The 24,891-nt window shown below is 36.0% G+C and overlaps 1 protein-coding gene across 9 annotated transcripts in view; it reads right to left on the bottom strand.

Moving 5' to 3' along the window:
• Nucleotides 1-24,891, bottom strand: part of IQCB1 (IQ motif containing B1) — a 59,520-nt gene that overhangs the window by 27,466 nt on the left and 7,163 nt on the right. For 8 of the 9 annotated variants that reach the window (XM_084991046.1, XM_084991045.1, XM_084991047.1 and 5 more), the window contains 6 exons: nt 24,139-24,250; nt 23,746-23,908; nt 21,380-21,509; nt 9,199-9,292; nt 6,510-6,609; nt 2,419-2,597 (listed from right to left, as the gene is read on the bottom strand). In XM_084991046.1, the coding sequence (XP_084847172.1) occupies nt 2,419-2,597; nt 6,510-6,609; nt 9,199-9,292; nt 21,380-21,509; nt 23,746-23,908; nt 24,139-24,238 (766 nt within the window). In that variant the 5' untranslated portion in view covers nt 24,239-24,250. The remainder of the gene's footprint in view (nt 1-2,418; nt 2,598-6,509; nt 6,610-9,198; nt 9,293-21,379; nt 21,510-23,745; nt 23,909-24,138; nt 24,251-24,891) is intronic. The other variant, XM_084991051.1, reaches the window with a different exon arrangement.

The raw sequence follows: 24,891 nt of genomic DNA, 5'->3' as shown, positions 1-24,891 counted from the left end.
GGTATTTAAGATAGTCCATTGTCCTAAGGGTTCTTATGTGTTCACTTGTGAGATATGATACAAAAAACTGTCTAGTCAATCTCTTTAATTTAAAAAAAAAAGGGAGGAGAATCATTTTGGTAAGTCAAAGAGTAGAGATGTATAGTATTCTTCTGTTTTAATGTAAATACCTTAAACCAAAACATTTTATTTATTTTATTTATTTTTTTAATTTTTATTTTTTTGTCTTTTTGCCATTTCTTGGGCCGCTCCTGCGGCATATGGAGGTTCCCAGGCTAGGGGTCTAATCGGAGCTGTAGCCACCGGCCTACACCAGAGCCACAGCAACATGGGATCCGAGCCTTGTCTGCAACCTACACCACAGCTCACGGCAACGCCAGATCGTTAACCCACTGAGCAAGGGCAGGGATCAAACCCGCAACCTCATGGTTCTTAGTCGGATTCTTTAACCACTGCGCCACGATGGGAACTCCAAACGAAAACATTTTAAAGATAATAAATACATACTGAGAAAATACCTATCCTATAGAAGCATTAGTTATTATTAGTTACTATTAATTACATAGTAGGTCATTAATTACTATTAATTAAAGGTCATTTGTTACTATTAATTAAAGGAAGTTGTTATTAAATAAAAATATATAGTAACGTATATAATTTAGGGCAAATAAATAGTTTCCTGAACATAGTATTATAGGAGAAGTGCTATAATACTAATATGTTGCTCTTTCGTCCCCAAATAAAACTGAGTAGTAACATTAGTTACAAAGTAAGTACTATTTCCAGGGCATGGTGGAATTATGTATTATAATGTATGCAAGCAATATACATAAGAAAGAGAGTATGTCTTTGGAGTATACAATTGGTGAAGCCATTATATGGATTTTTCCACGTCTTATACTTTCTTCAAGACACAAGTTCTCAGCAGTATTTTATTTTATTTATTTATTTATTTATTTTTTTGTCTTTTTTAGGGCGGCACCCATGGCATATGGAGGTTCCTAGGCTAGGGGTCAAATTGGGGCTGTAGCTGCCAGCCTATACCACAGCCACAGCAACGCAGGATCTGTGCCACATCTGTGACCTACACCACAGCTTACAGCAATGCCGGATCCTTAACCCACTGAGCAAGGCCAGGGATCGAACCCGCGTCCTCATTGATGCTAGTCGGGTTCGTTAACCACTGAGCCATGACAGGAACTCCCTCAGCAGTATTAATAACTATAAAATATCTTGAGGAAACTGAGTAAGTTCTACTGTTGAGAAAAGAAAACAGACTGTTAAAATGAAATTCTTTTATAATGAACTCTCTTAGACATTCACATTTCATAGAAGAAATCTAATTACAGAAATAAAAATATGTATCCAGCACAATTATCAATTAGAGAGTATTATTATTGGCACTTTTTTCCCCTCTCTATTCCTATAATACATAAAATAACTACAATGTTCAGAGTAATGACTCATGCACGGTAAGTCACTCAGGTGCCTTACAAATCAAGAATGATTAAAGGCCACTGTAATAATTTGATATTAAATGTATCCCATTATATTATAATCTTTTAAAATTCAAATATAATATAACCCTGTATTAATAAGTATATTCATGAACTAGAAACCTATTTCTTGACCATACTGAATAAGAAAATATATTGTAATGAGATTTCATGGCTCTGGTAGCAAAGAAATAAAACAAAGCTAACATGTAACTTTATTTGGCAACTGAAAAGTCTGAGTGAACTTGAGTAAACTACCTACATTTTCCATGCCTGTTTCTACTGCTATATACTGAGGGTAAGAGTAAACATTTCACAGGGTTGTTATAAAGATTAAATATTTTAATACATGTAAACTATGTAGAATAATATCTGACACACAGTAAATGCTCATTTAGATGAAAGCTATTATATGGTAATGGTAATACACTGAGTCCTTTTCAAGTTTTCTGACTTTGTATTCACATACATGTTTAATTTTGGAGGTAAGGGAGTTTTTTTTAGTTTTAAGGAAATGCAGTATAGGAGCTGAAGAGTAATTATTAATTGATGTAAAGACTAAAAAGGCTGCCAATATCTCAAGGACAGCTCTGCCTTCTCAGTAAAGTTAAGTAAGATTACTGATCTTTTTGTTATTACTTTATTATACTATATGGTATATTCAAAACACAACCTTTTTGTCAGAATGAGTACAAATATTCATTGTAACCTCATCAATAAAGTATCATATGCCATCTGTTGAGACATGAACATGGCTGGATTACATAAAGATTTTTTTCCTGAATTATTATCTGTTGTGACAGAGTTTTATCTACATACTTGTTATTACTGACTTTTTCAAAAAATAGGTATTTAGTTTTCCATAAACCATCAAAAATGTTCTTTTTGAGAATATCAAAGAAAGAGAGAATATATACACTACCTTTGTAGCAGCCACTTAGTCTCAGTAAAATCAAAATTTCCTGATGGGATTCAGCCATCAACAGTAGGAGCTTTGTAGCAGTACTTCTTATGACTGGACTAGGAGTTGATAAAAGTTTGAAAACAACTTCATCTAAAATTGAATGCAGGGTTTTCCCTTCTATTCTGAGTAAATCACCACTAATAGAACAAAATAAAAAAAATTTAAAATGTACCATTACTAATTAATATGTACCACAAGTTAAATATACAACTTTCAGTAACTTGATGCCTGATTGTGACCTGATCCAAGAAGATAACCAAATTTTTAAGTGTATAGCTTAGTTCTAAGAATATATCACATTAAATCAATTTACTGAATTCTTACTGTATTGAAGGCAACATGCTAGGTAAAATATGGAGTAGCCAAAGGCCCTCTACTTAGAGTAACCAGCAATCAAATTGCAGGGAGCGATAAATGTGCAAAATATTAAATATATGATTGAAAAGCTTCAAGGCAATAATAAGAGGAAAATCATAAGACAGTAAGTACATGGTTCATTGCTTAAGGATATTCAAAGGCAAACATGCTTTAGGAACTCAATTATCAAATACTTAATATATGAGGAACTTTTCTTTTGGTATTTCCTTCATTACACCAACAACACCTCATCTTGTATGACTGATGTCATGAAAAATTATCTGAAACTTAGAAATGGTCAAAAGGGATTACGTGATGTCCTCACAAAGGAGTATTATGTTTTCTAAGGGTCTATACCTTTGGCTATTCATTTGCTATTGATTTGGGTATCTTGCAGTTCTATAAGTGTTCATGTTGGCATGCAGAAAACGAATAATGGCAATGATTTTTTTTTTTTTCTTTTCAGGGCCGCACTCGTGGCATACGGAAGTTCCTAGGGTAGGGGTCAGAGCCACAGCTGCAGGCCACAGCCACAGCCACAGCAATGCAGGATCCGAGCTGCGACTGCAACCTACAACACAGCTCAGGGCAATGCTGGAACCTTAACCCACTGAGTGAGGCCAGGGATTGAACCTGCAACCTCTTGGCCCCTAGTGGGATTTGTTCCCACTGCGCCACAATGGGAACTCCCAGCAATGATTCTTATTTGAGAGCAATGCAAATAGATTATTTTTCAACAACAATAAAAATGACTTTTGGTCAGTTAGAAAAAGTAACCGTAAAGGCTATACCTGATATATCATTCAGCTTCTATGATACAATGTTCTTCCGGACCCCTTCAATCCTCCACTTACAGATGTCTGACTATTCTTTCTCAGTCTTCTTTCTGGGCTCCCCTTCTCCAACATAACCCCTTAAAGGTTACTTCCTAGGATTCCATTTTCAGCCCATTTCCTTGTTTATTCTATTCATATTTTCCACTGAGCTCATCTTCTCTCATGTTTTTAACTATCATTTGTAGGTTGATAACTCATAAATGTAAAACTCTAGTCCAGATTACTCCTAGAAGTCATATTCACTTGCCAATGGACACTTGAGTTGTCTTGTCTTTGGCTATTATAAATAAAGCTGCTATAAACATTTGTGTACAAGTCTGCATGGATGCCTGTTTTTCTGCTTGTGAGAAATGTATCTACCTATGTTGGACATAGTCAATATTGAATTCATATAGTTCTCCAAACCAACTCATTATATATATTTTTTTGTTTTGGTTGTGTGACTATCTAATTACCCAATACAGAAAACTTGATGTCATGCCTGAACATATCTTTTATCCCATATGAAAATGTTCATCAAGGCCTGATCATTTTCTATTTTGAAGACCTTTGCTGAAGTATAACTAATATATAACAAACTGCACGTATTTACATGTACAATCTGATAAGTTCTGACATTTGCCCATCACAAGCAAGATAACAAACATATCTATCAGCCCCAAAGTTTCCTTTGTTTCATTGTAGTCCTTCCCTCTTCACCCTCCTTGGCACCTTATTTCCAGGCAACCACTGATCTGCTTTCTGCCACTATAAATAAGTTTATGTATTCTAGAATTTTATACATAGTTATGATTGTAGAGCCTATATGAACATCATCAGTTTGCAGAAATGATTACGGCAAGAAATGATTACTTCGTATTACAAAGGAAGAGCGGAAAAAAAGATCAAAGTAGAGATTCTTGGTACAAGTGGGATTTTCTCATCTTTCTAAAGCCAAATAAAAGTATGACCATCTCTGTTAAACTTCTTGCCTTTGTATACTCTGCAATAAAGAAGATTTTTTTTTTTTTTTTGTCTTTTGTCCTTTTAGGGCTGCAAGCATGGCATAGGAAGGTTCCCAGGCTAGGGGTCTAATCACAGCTGTTGCTGCTGGGCTACACCAGGGCCACAGCAATGTCAGATCCGAGTGGTGTCTGCGACCTATATTACAGCTTATGGGAATGCTGGATTCTTAACCCACTGAGTGAGGCAGGGATCGAACCTGCAACCTCATGGTTCCTAGTCGGATTCGTTTCCACAGCGCTACAATGGGAGCTCCGTAAAGAAAATTTTAAGATGTAGTTTCAATAACCAGATGCAGTTAACTTGCTTGGAAATAATTTGATCCTTTCAGATCTAGCTTTTATTTTATTTGGATGGTCCACAATAGTGCTCAGTCTAGTGCTAATTATCCCCCACTACCAGAAATGAAACCTTCCTGAGTACTCTACGCAATGCTCCATTGTTCATGATATTTTCCAATTTGGCTACTGAAATCAGGCAGTTTCCTTGGCTCTCTGTGAGTCTTTGGTACTGTTCCTTTTAATCTTTTTAGGTCACTCTTTGCCATGACATTGGGCAGTTTCCTCAAACGCATGTGCTTATCAGTACTCTGAATACTTGAAAGGGATTACGCAGATCTATGGGGTTATCTCTTTGAGTAGCTCTCTCTTCTATGGTATTCTGTCTTATGAACCCCAGCCTACTTTTCCCCCTCAACATGCTGCTCCTTATCTCTGTGCATTTGCTTATGTTGTTACCTCTGCCTAAAAATACTGCTTTTTCTTCTTCCTCCTTGGCTAATTTCTCATCCTTAAAGTTTCATTTAAGGTGTTAACTTCTCTAAGAAGCATCCACCCCCTCAGTGTGTGTTAGGCGCTCCTCTAATACTTGCATACCCTTAAAAATCATAACTCAATACACCGTAATATAACTGTGTTTATGTATTGGTCTCTCCCACTATATTGTAAGCTATTTGAAGACAAGGTTCGTATATTAATCAATTTGCAAACCTAATGACAGACATATACTTGGCACACAGTAGATGCTTAATAAATCCATATTGAACTGAAAGAATCAATAATTTCAACTGTGTTTACTTTACCTTTCTATTTTAACTTGGGAAAATTGCCCATTACTTCTTTTACAGCACCTGGCAAATACCGAGCTTGCAGCTTGCTAAATAAATACATGATTAAGCTTTCTTCACTGTGAACCCAATATTTTTCTTTTTTTCCTTTTTTTTTTTCTTTTTCTTTTAAAGGCTGCACCTACAGCACATGGCAGTTTCTGGGCTAGGGGTCAAATCCAAGCTGCAGCTGCCAGCCTATGCCACAGCACTGTGGAATCTGAGCCATATCTGCAACCTATGCCATAGCCTGCAGCAATGCTGGATCCTTAACTCTCTGAGAGAGGCCAAGGATCGAACCTACATCCTCATGGACACTATGTAGGGTTCTTAACGTTCTGAGCCATAATAGGAACTCCCTTAATACTTTCTTTAGATATCACAGTAATTTTCCTTCCCTAACCCTGAGATTTGGTCTAAAATCTTCTTAAGCTTTGAGATAAGATACCACTTCAATAATAAATTTCCAGTCTTTCATAGCATTTTATATTCATTTTTTTCTGATCTACAATGGTAATAATAGAGCTTTTCAAATGTCATGTACAAGAGTACAGCTGAATCACTTTGTCGTACAGGAGTAATTATCATGATATTGTAAATCAACTATACTTCAATAAAACTAAAAAATGAAAAAAAAATGTCATGTACAAGTTATATGCAATTGATGGCTTCAGGGAAACTGGAATAAAATCAGCAGTGCTTCTGATCAAAAACTTAAAAAATCTAGATATTTTGCAAAGCAAAGTCACCTGTTAATCTGTAGAATGTTCTGCAGCATAGTCATGACTGTAGATCCTATTTGAACACTGTCAGTTTGCAGTAAGTGTAAGAAATGATCACTTTGCAGTACTAAAGAAAGAGAAAAAAAGATTAAAATTATATAATACAATTGTGATTACCTGTCCTTTCAAAACCAAATCAAAGCATAATCATTTCTGCTTAACTTACTGCTTTTATATACTTTACAATAAACATTTTAAAATAGTTTCAATAGGCGTTCCCGTGTGGGGCAGTGGTTAACGAATCCGACTAGGAACTATGAGATTGCGGATTCGATCCCTGCCCTTGCTCAGTGGGTTAAGGATCCAGCATTGCCGTGAGCTTTGGTGTAGGTCACAGACGCGGCTCAGATCCCCCATTGTGGCTCTGGCATAGGCGGGTGGCTACAGCTCCCATTAGACCCCTTTCCTGGGAATCTCCATATGCCGCGGGAGTGGCTCAAGAAAAGGCAAAATGACAAAAAATTAATTAATTAAAAAAATAAAATAAAATTGTTTCAATAACCATAAATAGACACTTGTTTTTATTAACAAATACAGAAATACTAAGCTAAGACTCTATTGTTAGCTCCCCTTAAATTAAAAATAAAGCATATCTTAAATCTGACTCTCTTTTTCTAGCAGTGAATTTCAGTGAATAAAATCAAATTTTCTGTGAAAAAGAGAGAACGTGAAGAAATAGAAAGGGTACAGATGACTGTAGTCAGCAACTCACGTGCTTAAAAATTGAACTGTTATATAATGTATCATGTTTGCTAATATTTTGTTTTAAATAATAATAAAATCACTAACTATAGAATATATTTTTTAACTGGCTTATAATTTTTAGGCTCTGAGCAGCCAATTATGAAGGCTTGGCACTGGGTCCTTATGCAAGTTGCTTAACCTCACAAAACATTTATTTCTTCCTTCATAAAACTAAAAGTAACAGCTCTTTTACAGGCTACTATACATTATCCTAGAACAGGGTAGGTCCCCAGTAAATGTCACTTTCTATTCCCTTCTCCACTAACTGATTAGAATTGTAATTAAAATGGGATCAGGTATGCTGACAAGGCAGCTCCATGAACACTACCCTAGCTTCTATAAAACAATCTTTTTCTTTTCCTCTTTCAATCTCCCGAGGGAATATATTTGATTTTTTTCACATACTAACTACTGTTCTTCATTTCTATATGTATAGTCCAATATTTCAATATTTCACTAGACACACTTTTTATTTTTATTTTTATTTATATTTATTTATTTATTTTTTGTCTTTTTTGCCATTTCTTGGGCTGTTCCCGCGGCATATGGAGGTTCTCAGGCTAGGGGTCGAATTGTAGCTGTAGCCACCAGCCTACGCCACAGCCACAGCAACGCAGGGATCTGAGCCGTGTCTGCAACCCTCATCACAGCTCACGGCAACGCCGGATCCTCAACTCACTGAGCAAGGCCAGGGATCGAACCTGCAACCTCATGGTTCCTAGTTGGATTCATTAACCACTGAGCCACGATGGGAACTTCTAGACACACTTTTTAAAAAATGTTTAACAACTTCAGAAAACAATTCCACTACTATTAGATATTTTTATGGCTTATTTTCTATTCTTCAATAGCAAAAAAAAAAAAAAAAAAATTCTCCTTTGTGGCTAGGGTAAATGTAGTTTTCCCTTGTCTACTTAAAGATGTTTATTAAAAATTCTTAACTTGGAATTCACTGAAAACATTTAGTACACAGTGTGTATATAAATTTCTATATTGGAAATAATTATGATAAAATAAGTTGTTAAAGCTATTCTACTTTATGATGAAAATTTCAAACATACATGAGTAGAGAGAAAAGCATAATTCTCTGCATGTGTTAGTCACTCAACTTTAACAATGACCAATCATAGCTAATCTCATTTCACCTACACTATCCACTTCTTGCCTTCCACTTTATTTTAAAATAAATCTAAGACATCAAATCATTTTATCCAGATATTACTAAAAATTTAAAAATAACCATTATCTAATCTAAATCATCATTCCTTGATTTTATCAAATATCAAGTCAGTGTTCCCATTTCCAATTGTTTTGTGAATTTTTAAAAGTTTATTTCAATCAAGATCTGAATCTTTCCAGAACATAGGAATGTTGTTCCAATTATTATAACTTTCTCAGTCTTAAGGAAACATAATATAAAACTAACATACACTTACATTTCTCAGTGTAACTGTAGAACTATCCTATAAAGTAACTTCCAAGTGCAGTAATATGTCAGTATTTAAAAGCTTACTCTTACATCAAGAGTTAGGCTGTGACTTAAGTCATATCTATACTCTGTACATAGGGATTTCTTTCACGTTAAGTCTAAAACACAAGTGTAATCTTTGAAACATAAAAAAATTTTCCCTAGACTAAATTGTTAAAATGATTAATTCTTACTTTACATTTGCTAAGAAGCTAAGGAGAAAGTTACATTTTATCAATTTTCCCCCAATACAATATTCACATTGTCCATGCTATCTACTTAAAACTGGAACATGTAAATGCACTTTTATTTTTTTGTATGTGGGATTATTTCACTGTGGTTTCATGTAACTGTGGTTTATCCACAGCTAATGAGGTATTTATTTTTAGCAAACTGTTAGGTCAACTCTATAATGACTGTTATATTAAAAATCTTTTCTCTTACCATTTTGGATTAGTTGAACATGACCTTCCAATAGCCACAAGAGAGAATCAGTCACAATTTGGAAAAAGTGTAGTAATGCATCTTTTTCTTCACCCTTAACAAGCAACACACCAAAAACTCCAATTTACTTTTCTGTAATTGTTTTAATTAAAAAAAGAGATTTCTTTCTGGTGAGTCAGAGGACCTGGTTTTCTGATGTAGCTTAGCTATTTATAAGATACATGATTTTGTAGCTTTTAGTTACTTAATTTATAAAACTGTGGTTACAGGTTAGCAATACCTGCTCTATTTAATAGAAAGGGTTTTTATCTAGAGGTCAAATGAGACAATATAAGAACTACAGTTGATATAATAGGATTTCTCAACACCAGCTATGCATAACAATCATCTACAGAGTTTTAAAAAATATTTCTATGCACAGACTTTAGTCCAAACATAATAAAGTCTGACTCTCCAAAATTAAAAATCAGGATATCTGAATTTCTACAGTTAGGCAGGTAATTTGGTTATGCAGCCAAGGCTGAAAATCACTGTAATATGCAAATATAGATGTCTGCAAGAAAAACATTATTATTAGTACATTTCAATTTGTAGCTTCTACTCTCTGGGCAGAGGATAAAGACCATGCTACCCAGTTCTCCACCGTACACTAAGTATCTACAACCGTTCTGACACATAGTAAATGAGTAAATGTTCAATCAATAAATAATGACAAATTCTTCTGCTTCTTTTTTTTTCTGGAAAGAAGGGTGAGAAATTACTCTAGATTAGGGTATGTGTCACCATGGGAAGTAAGAAACAGATTCCATTCACAATTCTTTTACTGGGTCATGTAATTTTAGTAGAAAGTTGTTATAAAGGCCACTAATCTTATCCTTGTCCTGAATGAACTATCACATAAAAGTAATAATAACACCAAAAACACGATTGTTATGACATGATTACTCTTCATAATAATGTAAAGTATTTTCTTTCTATTATTCTAGCATAGGGTTAGTTAGGTGCTTAAATAAATATATAATAACAAACATGACAACTGGCAAAAAAGAAAGAGGCTTCACATTATATCAAGAATCCCATTAGTCCAATAAATTGCCTTAGCCAATTTCACTGAAAGACACATCAGAAAGGGCATGTTGCTGTGTTGTGTCATTGCTGCCAACCTCAAAGGATAGTGCTGGGCTCCTATACTTACTATTTTCCTTAAAAAACCCATTAGATATTGTCATTCATAATTTCATGGCTTCTGAGACTGGTTAACAAAATTTACCTTTTAAGTCACTTAAGATGTCTGGCATAGGTATTTTTTTACTCTTATATATATGTAAAAATATGCATATATATGTATCTTTATATACATATATACATGGGATATATGGCTCAACAAGTTTAGGTCTTAACATATGGTGCATATCGCAACATGTGCTCTACTACCTAAATGCTAGCTAGTTAAAAGAGAAGGTATGAGTGTGAATATAAATGTAAATATATAAAAACATACATTTACATTATATATATATATAATATATATATATGATTGGGAAAGACCTAGGTAGAGAAAACTAGTAAATAAACTCAGTTTTCTTGCCATAGAGACAGAATTTTGATTAATTTTAAAACAAAGTGTAAATTGTCCCATTTTATTCTATGCTGATAATTAACCTGTTGCCATGATAATCCATCAATAAACAAGTGCTAACTAAGAGGGAGATGTTGAGTTCTCATGAATTCTCCCATGAGAATGACAGCCATGGCGCTTATTTTTCTGGTAAGTGACTTTGAAAGTGGTTCACTATTTACTTGACCGAGAAAACTCCACAAATCATGCAAATCTAGAGGTTCAAATTTTTATGTTCACCTTAAGAACACCTGTGAAACTGCCCGAGCCATTAAGGGTATACATAGCTGAAAAGCCACCAAATATCTGAAGGATGTCACTTTATATAAGCAATGTGTGCCATTCCATTGTTACACTGGTGGAGCTGGTAGATGTGTCCAGGTGAAACAGGGGGGCGGCATGCAAGGTTGACGGCCCAAAAAGAGTGCTGAATTTTTACAGCACATGCTCAAAAAATGAAGAGGATAATGTTGAACTTAAGGGCTATTAGATACAGATACCCTGGTCACTAAGCACATCCAGGTGAACAGAACCCCCAGCTTGTGACACAGGACTTACAGAGCTCACGAGTGGATCAACCCATACATGAGCACTCCCTGCCACACTGAATGATTCTTACTAAAAAGAGCAGCCTGTTCTTAACCAGAAGAGGAGGCTGCACAGAAGAAAAAGATATCACAGAAAAAAACTGAAGAAATAAAAACTCACAGCCCAAGAATAAATTTAGCAAAAAATAAATGCAAATAAAAGATATGAACAAACAAACAAAAAAAAACAAGTGCTACAGGAGGAACAGGATGGGTACAGGGGTAGAGTGTGGGCCTTCAGGCCAAGAAGAGCTGGTCCTGTTCAACCAGCGTGTCCATCACATCAGCACCTGCTCTGTGGACACCTGAAGCACAGACTCAGATGGCAGCTTCCTTTCAGGATTCTAGACACATTCTGTGCCCCCATGGGCCTGTGCACTGAATCATCTCTCTCTTCTCATCTTTCTTTTAGCCACCATTTAAATTTGTTCTATGGTCAAGTGGCCTTCTCTTTTTTGTTCTGCAGCTGATTTAACTCACTTTGATGTATCTACGAAATATTTTTAAATCTCTATACAAATACTATAATAAAGAGTACGAAGGCATTATGAAAAGTATTGAAGGACAACATAAATAAGAACAATATAATTATTATTGCCCTAAAGTGGGGAATATTAAATAAAAGATCTTGAAGAAAACATAAAGCATTCATTATGGTCTGAGCTATTCATGAGATAGAAATTTATTTTACAAAGCAGGAAACTGAGGTATGATGAAATTGAAGTGATGTGACTAAGAACTCATAGCTTGTTGCACAGCAAGAAAAAGAAATCAAGTCAAACACAACTTCCATAGTTTATGATGGTTTAATTGACCTAAACGGAATTAAGTCTAACAAATAGGTAAACATTTATTTACTGCTAGCATCTCTCAATATTTAAATGGAGATGCTAGAAATGGCATTTGTGACCTATATAATCCACCACTAAGTTAAATTCTCTGCCAACAATACTTTTCTTACCCCACTACTTCGCTGTTCATATTGCTGTATATATCACTCAATAATTTTTATTGTTTTTTTAATTAAAAATACATCAGAGAGTTTAAGGAGACAAGATAATGGAATAAAAGGACTTGAACTCCTTTCACAAAAACATCAAAATGACAAGTAACTACTAAACAACCATCAATAAAAAAGACTGGCACCTACCAAAAAAGATATTCTACATCCAAAGACAAAGAGGAAATCACAAGGAGATGGTAGGAAAGTCACACTCATGAAATAAGCAGTTTCCATATTCCTGGAGTGGGTGTCCTACAAACTGGAAAATAATTTTATCACAGACTTTCTCCCACAGGAATGAGGTTTCTGAGCCCCATGTCAGGCTCCCCAGCCTGGGAGTCTGGTTTCAAGGGGAGGAACTTCCAGAGCATATGGCTTTGAACTCAGTTAGGGCTTGAGTGCAGGAGCTCCACAGGACTGGGGGAACAAAGACACCACGTGTGGAGGGCACACACAAGGTATCATATACACTGGGACACAGAGTAAAGCAGTGACTCCACTGGAGCCTGGACCAGACCTACCTGTGGATCTCAGAGGGTTTTCTAGAGAGTGTGGGTTGGTTGTGGCTCACTGTGGGAGTATGGACACTGGTGGTGGAGCTCCTGGGGAATATTCACTGGCATGAGCACTTTTAGAGGTCATGATTTTGGCACAGAGACCTGGTCCCATGCAACAGCCCTCAGACTTCAGTGCTGGGATACCTCAGGCCAAACAACCATGTGGGAACACTGACATACTCATTCATAGACAAGCAGCCGAAAGTCATTCTGAGCCCAGAGAAGCCTCTAAACACAACCCCTGACTTGGCCTTGCCCATCAGACAAGACCCAGCCTAACCCTCCCACAGGAAGCTTGCAAAGCCCCTGGGTCAGCCTCACCCACCAGGGGAGCAGAGAGCATAAGCAAGAGGAACCAAAACGCTGCAGCCTGTGGAACAGAAACTACAAACAAAGACAAAATGAGACAGCAGAGAAATATGTCCTACACAAAAGAAAAAGATACAATCCCAGAAGAACAACTAAGTGAAGTGGAGATAAGCAATCCATTTGAAAAAGAATTCAGAGTAGTGATAGAGTAAAGGTGATTCAAGAGCTCAGGGAAAAAACAGAGGCACAGACAGAGAAGACACAAGAAATGTTTAACAAAGAGCTAGAATATTTAAAGAATAAATACAAAGAGATGAATAATATAATGACTGAAATGAAAAAATACACTAGAAGAAATCAATAGCAGAATAAATGAGGCTAGAAGAAGGAAGCAATGAGCTCAAAGACAGTTTGGTGGAAGTAACTGTGGCAGATCAGAATAAAGAAAGAAGACTGAAAAGAAATGAGGACAGTTTAACAGACCTCTGGGACAAAATTAAATGCACTAACACTGGCATTATAGGGGTCTCAGAAGAAGAAGAGAGTAAGGGCCTGAGAAAATATTTGAAGAGATAATAGCTAAAAACTTCCCTAACATGAGAAAGGAAACACTCACTCAGGTTGAAGAAGTGCAGTGAATCTCATACAAGAAAAATCCAGGTGGGGGAAAAAGTGTAATTGTAATGTATACATGTAAGGATAACCTGACCCCCTTGCTGTACAGTGGGAAAAAAAAAAAAAAAAAAAAACAAAACCAAAAAAAAAAAGAAACAAAAAACAAAAAAACCCTGAAGGAGACAATCTACTCCTCAGCACAACATTAAAAGCGCTTTTTCAACAACAACAAAAAAGAAAAATCCAAGATGAACGTGCTAAGACACATATTAATTAAACTGACAAAAATTAAAGACAAAGAGGAAATATTAAAAGCCACAAGGGAAAAGCAACAAATAATATACAAGGGAATCTTCATAAGGTTATCAGCTGATTTTTCAGCATAAACTTTATAGGCCATAAGGGAGAGGGCATGATATACTTAAAGTGATAAATGGCAAAAACCTACAACCAAGAATACTCTACCCAGTAAGGCTTTTGTTCAGATTCGATGAAGAAATCTAAAGCTTTGTACACAATCAAAACCTAAGCGAATTCGGCTTTACAAAAAATGCTAAAGGAACTTCTTTAAAAGGAAAAGAAAAGGCCACAGACACAAGCAAAATGCTATAAAAACCTGTAGTCATGAAGAGAATATAAATGCAGGTTATTGAAAATGCATTTGAAATTCAGAGACGAGCAACATAAAATAATATTGTGTAGACAGATAAGAAGATAGATAGATCAATCTAGACTATTACATCAAAACTTCATGGTAACCACAAACCAAAAATCTACAGTAGATACACATACAAAAAGAAAAAGCAATCCAAACACAATGTTAAAGATAGTCATCAAATCACAAGAGAAGAGAACAAAAGAGAAAGGGAAGAAAAAAAGACCTACAAAAACAAATCCAAAATGACTAACAAAATGATAAGAAGATACATATTGATAATCACCTTAAATGTCAATGGATTAAATGCTCCAACAAAAAGACATTTGGATGAATAAATACCAAAAACAAGATCTGTATTTTATACGCTGTCTACAAGAGACTCACTTCAGATCTAGAGACACATGCAGCCTGAAAGTGAGGGGATTGGAAAAAAAGTATTCCACGCAAATAGAAAGCAAAAGAAAGTTGTAGAAGCAATATGTTTATCAGACAAAACAGATTTTAAAATAAAGACTGCTGTAAAATACAAAGAAGGACACTACATAATGATCAAGAGATCAATCCAAGAAGACATAACAATAATAAATATATATGCACCCAACACAGGAGCAAGATATAAGGCAAATGCTAACAGTCATAAAAGGAGAAACTGACAATAATACAATAATAGCATGGTGTTTTTTTTTTTTTTTTTTTTGTCTTTTTGCTATTTCTTGGGCCGCTTCCGCGGCACATGGAGATTCCCAGGCTAGGGGTCCAATCGGAGCTGTAGCCATTGGCCTACGCCAGAGCCACAGCAACGCGGGATCCGAGCCGCGTCTGCAACCTACACCACAGCTCACGGCAACACCGGATCGTTAACCCACTGAGCAAGGGCAGGGACCGAACCCACAACCTCATGGTTCCTAGTCGGATTCGTTAACCACTGCACCACGACAGGAACTCCAGCATGCGATTTTAACACTTCACATAGAGTAATGGACAGCTCATCCAGACAGAAAATCAACAATATAGGGCTGACACATTAGAACAGATGGACTTAATTGATATTTATAGAACATTCCATCCAAAAGTGGCAGAACACATTCTTTTCAAGTGCACAAGAACATTCTCCAGGATAGATCACATGCTTGAGTACAAAGCAAGCCTCAGTAAATTTATGAAAATTGAAAACATATCAAGCATCTTTTCTGACCACTATGTTGTAGGATTAGAAATTTTCTATAAGAAAAAAACTGCAAAAACCACACACATGTAGAGGCTAGTTAACATACTACTAAACAAGCAATTGATCACTGAAGAAATCAAAGTGGAAATAAAAAAACTATCTGGAGACAAATGAAAATGAAAATACAATGATCCAAAACCTATGGGCACAGCAAAAGCAGTTCTAAGAGAGAAGTTTATAGCAATACAATCTTACCTCGGGAAATAAGAAAAATCTCAAATAAACAACCTAGCCTTATACCTAAAGCAACTAGAAAAAGAAGAACAAACCAGATCCCAAAGCTAGTAGAAGGAAAGAAGTCATAAATATCAGAACAGGAGTTCTTGTCATGGCGCAGTGGTTAACAAATTTGACTAGGAACCATGAAGTTGCGGGTTCGATCCCTGGCCTTGCTCAGTGGGTTAATGATCCGGTGTTGCCGTGAGCTGTGGTGTAGGTCGTATATGTGGCTCGGATCCTGCGTTGCTCTGGCTCTGGCGTAGGCTGGCAGCTACAGCTCCGATTAGACCCCTAGCCTGGGAACCTCCATGTGCTGTGGGAGCGGACCAAGAAAAGGCAAAAAGACAAAATAAATAAATAAATAAATAAATAAATATCAGAACAGAAATAAACAGACACAAAGAAAACAGAAAATATCAATGAAATTAAAGCTGGTTCTTTAAAAAAATAAACAAAATTGATAAATCCTTAGCCATACTCATCAAGAAACAAAGGGAGAGGACTCAAATCAATATAATTGGAAATGAAAAGGTTTGGGATAGGCATATGCATACTGAGGTATATGGAACAACTGGCCAACGGAGACATGCTATATAGCACAGAGAAGTCCACCCAGTATGCTGTGACAATCTATGTGGGAAAAGAACCAGACAGAATAGATATGTGTGTATGTATGTCTGGGTCACTTTGCTGTATAGCAGAAATAATCACAGCCTTGTAAATTAACTATACTTCAATAAAACTTAAAAAAAAATGAAATGGCAGAAGTTACAACTGACCACAGAAATACAAAGGATCATTAGAGATGACTACAAGTAACTATATGCCAATAAAACGGACAACCTAGAAGAAACAGACCAATTCTTAGAAAGGTACAATCTCCCAAGATTGAGCCAGGAAGAAACAGAAAATAGGAACTGATCAATCACAACTACTGAAACTGAAACTGTGATTAAAAAATTTCAAAAAACAAATGTCCAGGACCAGATGGCTTCACAGGCGAACTCTCTCAAACATTTAGAGAACAGTTAACACCCATCCTTCTGACACTATTCCAAAAAATTGCAGAGGAAGGAACACTTCCACACTCACTCTATGAGGCCACCACCACCCTGATACCAAAACCAGACAAAGATACTACAAAAAAAGAAAATTACAGGCCAACATCACTGGTGAATATAAGATGCAAAAATACAGAGTTCCCATCATGGTGCAGTGGAAGCGAATCCAACTAGGAACCATGAGGTTGTGGGTTTGATCCCTGGCCTTGCTCAGTGGGTTAAGGATCCGGAGTTGCTATGAGCTGTGGTGTATGTCACAGACGTGGCTTGGATCTGCATTGCTGTGGCTCTGGCGTAGGCTGGCAGCAACAGTTCCAATTAGACTCCTAGCCTGGGAACCTCCATATGCTGTGGGTGCAGCCCTAAAAAAAAGACAAAAAAAAACCCCAAAAATAAAAACAACAAACAATATTCTCTCACACCACACACACAAAAAACTTAAAATAGATTAAAGACCTAAGACCGGATACTATAAAATTCTTAGAGGAAAACATGGGCAGAGCACTCTTTGATATACATTTCAGCAGTATCTTTTTGGATCCACCTCCTAGAGTAATGAAAATAAAAACAAAAATAAATAAATGGGGCCTAATTAAAGCTCAAAGCTTTTTCAAAGCAAAGAAAACCATAAAAAAATGAAAATACAACCCACAGAATGGCAGAAAATATTTGCAAACAAAGCGATGGACAAAGGATTAATTTCCAAACTATACAAACAGCTCATGAAACTCCATATCAAAAAATAAACAACCTCTTCAAAAAAATTGGCTGACGATCTAAATAGACATTTCTCTGAAGAAGACATACAGATGGCTAAAGAGACATACATATGGCCAAAAGGCACATCAAAAGATGCTCAACATGGGTAATTATTAGAGAAATGCAAATCAAAAACTATAATGAGGTACCCTCCCTCATAGGTCAGAATGGCCAACATCAAGAAGTCTACAAACAAACGCTGGCAAGGGCATGAAGGAAAGAGAACCCTCCTACACTGCTGTGGGGGGCAATGTAAATTGGTATAAGTATTACGGACAACAGTATAGAAGCTCCTGAAAAAATAAAAACAGAACTATCATACAATCCAGCAATGCCACTCCCACTCCTGAGCATATATCTGAAGAAAACATTAATTCCAAAAGATACATTCCCCCTAATGTTCACTGCAGAGCTATATACAACAGCCAAGACATGAAAGCAACCTAAATGTCCACTGAGAGAAGAATGGATAAAGAACATGTGGTTCATATATACAATTGAATATTGCTCAGCCATACAGAAGAATGAAATGATGCCATTTGCAGCAACATGGATGTACCTAGAGCTATCATACTAAGTGAAGTCAAAGAGAAAGACAATATCATATGCTATCACTTATATATGGAATCTTAAAAAACAAACTTATTTACAAAACAGAAATAGACTCACAGAGTTAGAAAATAAATAAACTACAGTTACCAAAGGGGAAAGGTGGGGGGGGGGATAAATTAAGAATTTGAGAGTAACATATACACACTACTATACATAAAACAGAAAATCAACAAGGATATACTGTATAACAGAGGGAACTCCACTCAATATTCTCTAATAACCTATATGGGAAAATAATCTAAAAAAGAATGGTTATATGTATAACTGAATCACTTTGCTGTATACCCAAAACTAACACAAACATTGCAAATCAACTATAGTACAATATAAAATAAAAATTTAATTCATTTTTAATTATTTATTTTATTAAAGTATAGTTGATTTACAATGTTTCTTCAATTTCTGTTGTACAGGAAAGTGACCCAATCACACACAGTTCCTTGTGCTGTACAGTAGGGCCACACTACAACAGTTGGCATCCAAAAATGCCAAACTGCCTGTCCATCCCACACCCTCCTACATCCCTCTGGGAACCACAGGTCTGCTCTCCTTGGCCATGATCTGTTTCTGTTTTGTAGATAGGATCATCTGTGCCATATTTTAGATTTCACAATAAGTGATATCATATGGTATCTGTCTTTTTCTTTCTGGCTTATTTCACTTAGTATGAGAGTCTCTAGTTCCATCCATGTTGCTGCAAATAGCAAACAGTTTATCTTTTTAATGGCAGAGTAGTATTCCACTGTATATATGTAACACATCTTCTTAATCCATTCATCAGTCAATGGACATTTTGGCTGTTTCCATGTCTTGGCTATTGTTGAACAGCGTTACAATGAACATAGGGGTGCATGTATCTTTTTCAATGAAAGTTTTGTCTGGACATATACCCAGGAGTGGGATAAACTATATTTAGTTTTCTGGAGTACCTCCATACCATTTTTCATAGTGGTTGTACCAAATTACAGTGAAGGAGGGTACCCTTTTCTCCACATCCTCTCCAGCATTTGTTATTTGCTGACTTGTTAATGATGGCCATTCTGACTGGTTTGAGGTGGTTGTAGTTTTGATTTGCATTTCACTAAAAATTAGTGATGTTGAGCATTTTTTCATGAGCCTGTCAGCCATCTGTTCTTCTTTGGAGAACTGGCTATTTAGGACTTCTGCCCATTTTTTGAATGGGTTGTCTTTTTGTTGCTGAGTTGTATGAGTTGTTTGTATACTTTTCATATTAGGCCCCTGTCTGTTGCATCATTTGCAAAGATTTTCCTCCCATTCTGTGGGTTGTCTTTTCATTTTTTTTAATGGAAAAATTTAGTAAAAAGAGGCCCATGTAAAAAATAATACACCTGTCTTAGGTTTTCTTTAAGCAATATCTAAATATCTACTTTATTAGCCTGGGAGGTTTTGGGTTTTTTTGTTTGTTTGTTTTGGTTTGGTTTTCTTTTGGCCCTGCCCATGGCATGCGAAAGTTCCCAGGCCATGGACTGAACCCTTGCCACAGAAGCAACGTGAGCCACAGCAGTGACAATGCAGGATCCTCAACCCTCTGAGCCATCACAGAACTCCCACCTGAGAGTTCTTTAAATGCAAGACTGTGTCTATCTCTTATATATGAAAAGCATCTCAAATGGAAATTAGTGTCCATAATGACAAGTTATTTCCCTTCATAATTCACAAAAAATTTGGGTATCTGCTCAACTTCTGATGTGGCAGTGGGCCTAAATGTACACATAGTCAAGAACTCTTCCAAAGTAAAGGAGTTTCAGCCTTGCAGACTTATCGCTCCTTATAAATTCTTTAACCAAACTGATCTAATTGACATTTACAGAGCATTACACACAACTATTGCAGAGTTCACATTCAGGTATGCAGGGAGTCCTTGCTTTTGCATGATATCATGTTAACACAAAACGTATATATATCAAAATCTTTACATGGTGCTGATATCATAGTTTCATTTAAGACAACATGCAAAGCAAGGAGTGCTTTTAATGGAACATTCACCAATATAAAACATACAGAGGGCCATAAAACAAGTCTGTAAAAATTTCAAAAATGAAATGACAGAGTATGTTATCTGATAATAAGATAATTAAATTAGAAATTGATAGCAATAAAACATCAGGAAAATCCTTAAATATTTAGAAATTAAGCCACATACTTCTAAATAATTCAAAGGTCAAAAAAAAGGGTACATATATTATCAGCACAATTCATCCAAGAAATACTTGCTGAATTGTAATGAAACCTATTTGGGTTGAAATATTTTGCCTAGAAAGGATTTTAAAGATGATATAGAAATTTCACCTTTACTCTTCACCACTGGAGCTAAAAAAGCCTTGGGCCTAGAGAACAATACTTTCCTCTGTTGTTAATTTAAGTAGAAGATCTAGCTTATGTTTTAAGAATATGCTATGGAAATGAACATCTCTGGGTACTGCTTGAAATTGAGTAGTAAAGCAGATCCTTCAAAAAACATACTGTCATTCAGTATACCTCAGTCAGCACTTTAAGATTTATTTTTTTTTGACTATAGCTTTAGAAGGTTTTTGTTTTTTTGTTTGTTTTTGCTTTTCAGGGCCACACCTGTGGCAGCATGTGGAAGTTCCCAGGTAGGAGTCCAACAGGAGCTGTAGCTGCCAGCCTATGCCACAGCCACAGCAACATCAGATTCAAGCCGCTACACTGCAGCTCATGGCAACACCAGATCCTTAACCCACTAAGGGGGGCCAGGGATCAAACCCACATCCTCATGGATACTAGTTGGGTTTGTTACCATTGAGCCACAAAGGGGAACTCCTTTTTTTTAATTTTAATTTTTTTTCTTTAGAAAGTATTATCAAATTGTACTTTCAGCCAAATGCTGCACCTCTGAAAAACAATGTGGAATATCTTCTCAAGAATTAAACTGTTTTGACCATACAATAGAGAACTCTAAATAAATACACATACCTTAGCTGCATTGATGAAACATGTTTGCAGCTGCCTCCCCAAAACCAGAAAATTCTCTGCAGCTGATGGAAGTAATTCATTGTAAAATTCCTCTGCATCTTCTCCTGGCTCCAAGCCCACACAGCAATGGCTGAAATTAAGAACACAAATTTGTGACTCAATTTGTATTAGTTATAAATTTTAGTTGAATGATAAAGCTTCCATAAAAACTGTGCATTAACAGGAAATTTTACTATCTTTCTCTTGTTGCCAAGCCAATAAAGAACTTTCGCTGGAAAATTAGCATTAACACCTTTTTAGGAGAGTAAATAGTGGTGTGGACTTTGCCTGTATTCAGAGCTAGGACTCCTAAGTCCTAAAAACCTACTTGTCACTCCTTCAGGAAACAAAACATTCCAAAAGCAATAGAATACTTTGAGAGGAATAACAATTGCGTTAACGTACGTTTTGGACATCTGATAGCTGAAAACCATCTAGGATAGTATTAGTTTCAAGGGACAGATTAGGAAATCAAACACTCTAGTTTTATATCTATTCTTTCTAATAGATATACTTTTCTAAAATCTGCAAAATATCTGATTGCATATTTCCTACATCAGAAGGGGAAACAGCAAAGCTCTAGTAAGAACACTCTATAATACTAAAAGAGAGAAGGTCATTTAGAGAAATGAGTCCTCTTAAAACCACACATAAAGCCACTTCCTTGATATTAATTAAGTATATTTAAAAGTCTCAATAATAAAAAATATTTGCGGAGACTACTACCAAAAAAAAAAAAAAAAAAAAATTCCCAGTCCAAGAATGGTTTCTAAGTGTTTTCTCTAATGACTTAATTACTGCTGTATGAGGCTTTTCCACAAAATGTGCAGACACTGCTAACCAACAGTGACTACACACTAAATATGCTAAAAACTTAACTAATGCTCAATGTGTCTTTTCTTTTTTGCTTATAAATTCCTAAAGTCAATAGACTTACACTCACACATAGCAGTTTCTCTCATTTTTATGGTTTCGAAAGTTAATCACGAGTACCTACTTTGGGGAGTTCCCTGGTAGCCTAATGGTTAAGGACCCAGCACTGTCACTGCTGTGGCTCAGGTCACTGCTATGGCACAGGTTTGATCCCTGGCCCGGGTGCTATGGTTGCTAAGAGTATCCATTCTGATTGAGAACATTATTGATATTATGTTTTTTATACATTCACTAACATGGGGATTTCATAAGATGTGTATTCTACTTCTGAGAGCCTAGCTCAATCAGTATTATCATCAGCTAATACATCTTAACAAAGTAAAGATGCAGACTTTATTTACTTAAGGAAATAATTAATCTTGAAAATTAATATATAAAAAATATTACGTACATTTGTTAACTGTGCTTCCTAACTGTATACCTTGAATCTGGCCATTATCTAGTAATGAATTATGACTATCAAGTTTCGAAAGCTAAGATCCCATTAGTAAAATCTATTTTCAGTTACTTAATTAGGAAGTGGCTTAGATACTGATAATATCTCACTAATTTTTTTTTTTTTTGTCTTTTTGTCTTTTGTTGTTGTTGTTGTTGTTGCTATTTCTTGGGCCGCTCCCGCTGCATATGGAGGTTCCCAGGCTAGGGGTTGAATCGGAGCTGTAGCCACCGGCCTATGCCAGAGCCACAGCAATGCGGGATCCGAGCTGCGTCTGCAACCTACACCACAGCTCACGGCAACGCCGGATCGTTAACCCACTGAGCAAGGGCAGGGACCGAACCCGCAACCTCATGGTTCCTAGTCGGATTCGTTAACCACTGCGCCACGACGGGAACTCCTCTCACTTATTTTAATGCCTCCTTCCAAAAAAAAGATTTTGATCTCTTTCTCCTAATTTCTAGCATGGCAGTAGATCAGTAAATGCTACTTCTAAATTTTATTGACAGTTGAGACAGATATATCATTATATTATAAAACGTATAGTTTCTGTATCTGTTCTCTTATAGCACTTTGTTTATGCTTTCCATTCCAGCACTTTTTTCATCCTGTCTTGTATGATAAATCTACCTGTCATCCCATCTCTATTGTAGTTTTTCCAGTACAGAGCCAGTGTATTGATCTTTTTATTTCTCCAATATTCCTTAGTCAATAAAAAATCTATTAGGCACTTGGAATTCAGTGGTGAGCAAAAGATAAGACCACCATCTTCAGAGAGCTTATGAAGCAAAAGTTTAGGTAGTGAAATACTCATAAAAACAGGAACAATAATAGTTACAACCACAACCTACTATAGGATGTTGTCAATGTTCATTAGGCAGATACAGGAAAGGATGCAAATGTTGAAAATAATCTACTACTATATCCCTCAAGAAGCTGACTTATTACTTCATTTTACCTTAATATCTGTGTAAGCTGGGAAATTGTAGTCCAACCACCCTGGATTCGAGAACAATCTTGACTGAGGACCAAGAGGCAATACTGCATCAGGTCATAACAGTATATATCTTGTTTGATTTTCTTCAACTCTGAGCTTCCTAAAGGTGTGTTGTTTATTATTTCTAAGGCAAAAGGAAATAAGATATGCTTATTTTTGCTCAATAAATCCAAGAGCTATCTGTATTTTTACAGGTTGAATAGCTAAAACTACATTAAAAAGGAAAAAGAAATCACTGCTTTATCAAAACTTTCACTGTCAAAATTAAAAACAAATTCTAAAACTGTGCCTCTCTCTGATGGAATTGTATTGTTGCTTAAACAGTATCAGCCAATCATAAAAGGATTTCCCTACCTTTTAACTTCAACAGTATAACAGGGACATTCTGCTCAGGACTTTTTGCAACTTCAGCAGCTAGAGATAAAATCCTTGGGTCTGTACCTGTTGGCTTCATTTCTCATATCACCTGTATTTTAACAAAATCGGAAAAATAAAGGTCAAATAGCCCTAAAATATTTACCCTCTAAATAACATTTGAAATATAAATGAAGGAATTCCCTAGTTGTCCAGTGGTCAGAATTCAGCACTTTCACCATCGTGGCCTGGGTTCAATCCCTTGTCTGGGAACTGAGATGCCACATCAAGCCATTGCATGACACAGCCAAAAACAAAATAATAAAAAAAAAACATAATATATATATATATATATATATATATATAAATGAAAACAGCTCTGCTTGTTTTGAGAGGTGAAATGTAGATTCTTCTCATTTATTCTGATTTTTCTAATTAGCGTATCTTGAAAAGAGCTATAGACCCTTACACCTTACCATAACAGCTACAGTAGATACTCTTTATTGGGCACTAAGAGTAAGAAATTGTGCTTGGTGCTTCACATTCATTCTCTCTAATCTGTCCAACAATCTTACATTAGAGTTAACTTTCTTTTATCGTAAAAGAGAAACTGTGTGTGCAGAAAAGAGCTAACACAGGCCTAAGACTGTTAATCCTTTTTAAACGGCTCCTTATAAGGCCGGGCCTTGGCTGGTATCTAGGAACTTTGATTTCAGGAGGGTTTCCACCAATTTCCTAATAAGAGTGGCCCAC

This window comes from Sus scrofa, chromosome 13 (assembly GCF_054392235.1).
Source record: "Sus scrofa isolate SSC_HxYL_T2T_F1_AM1 chromosome 13, Sscrofa_HxYL_maternal_Yorkshire_Landrace_v2.0, whole genome shotgun sequence".
Lineage (NCBI taxonomy): Eukaryota > Metazoa > Chordata > Mammalia > Artiodactyla > Suidae > Sus > Sus scrofa.
The sequence above is the reverse complement of the archived record's forward strand: the minus strand, read 5'-3'. Positions and strand labels throughout refer to the sequence as shown.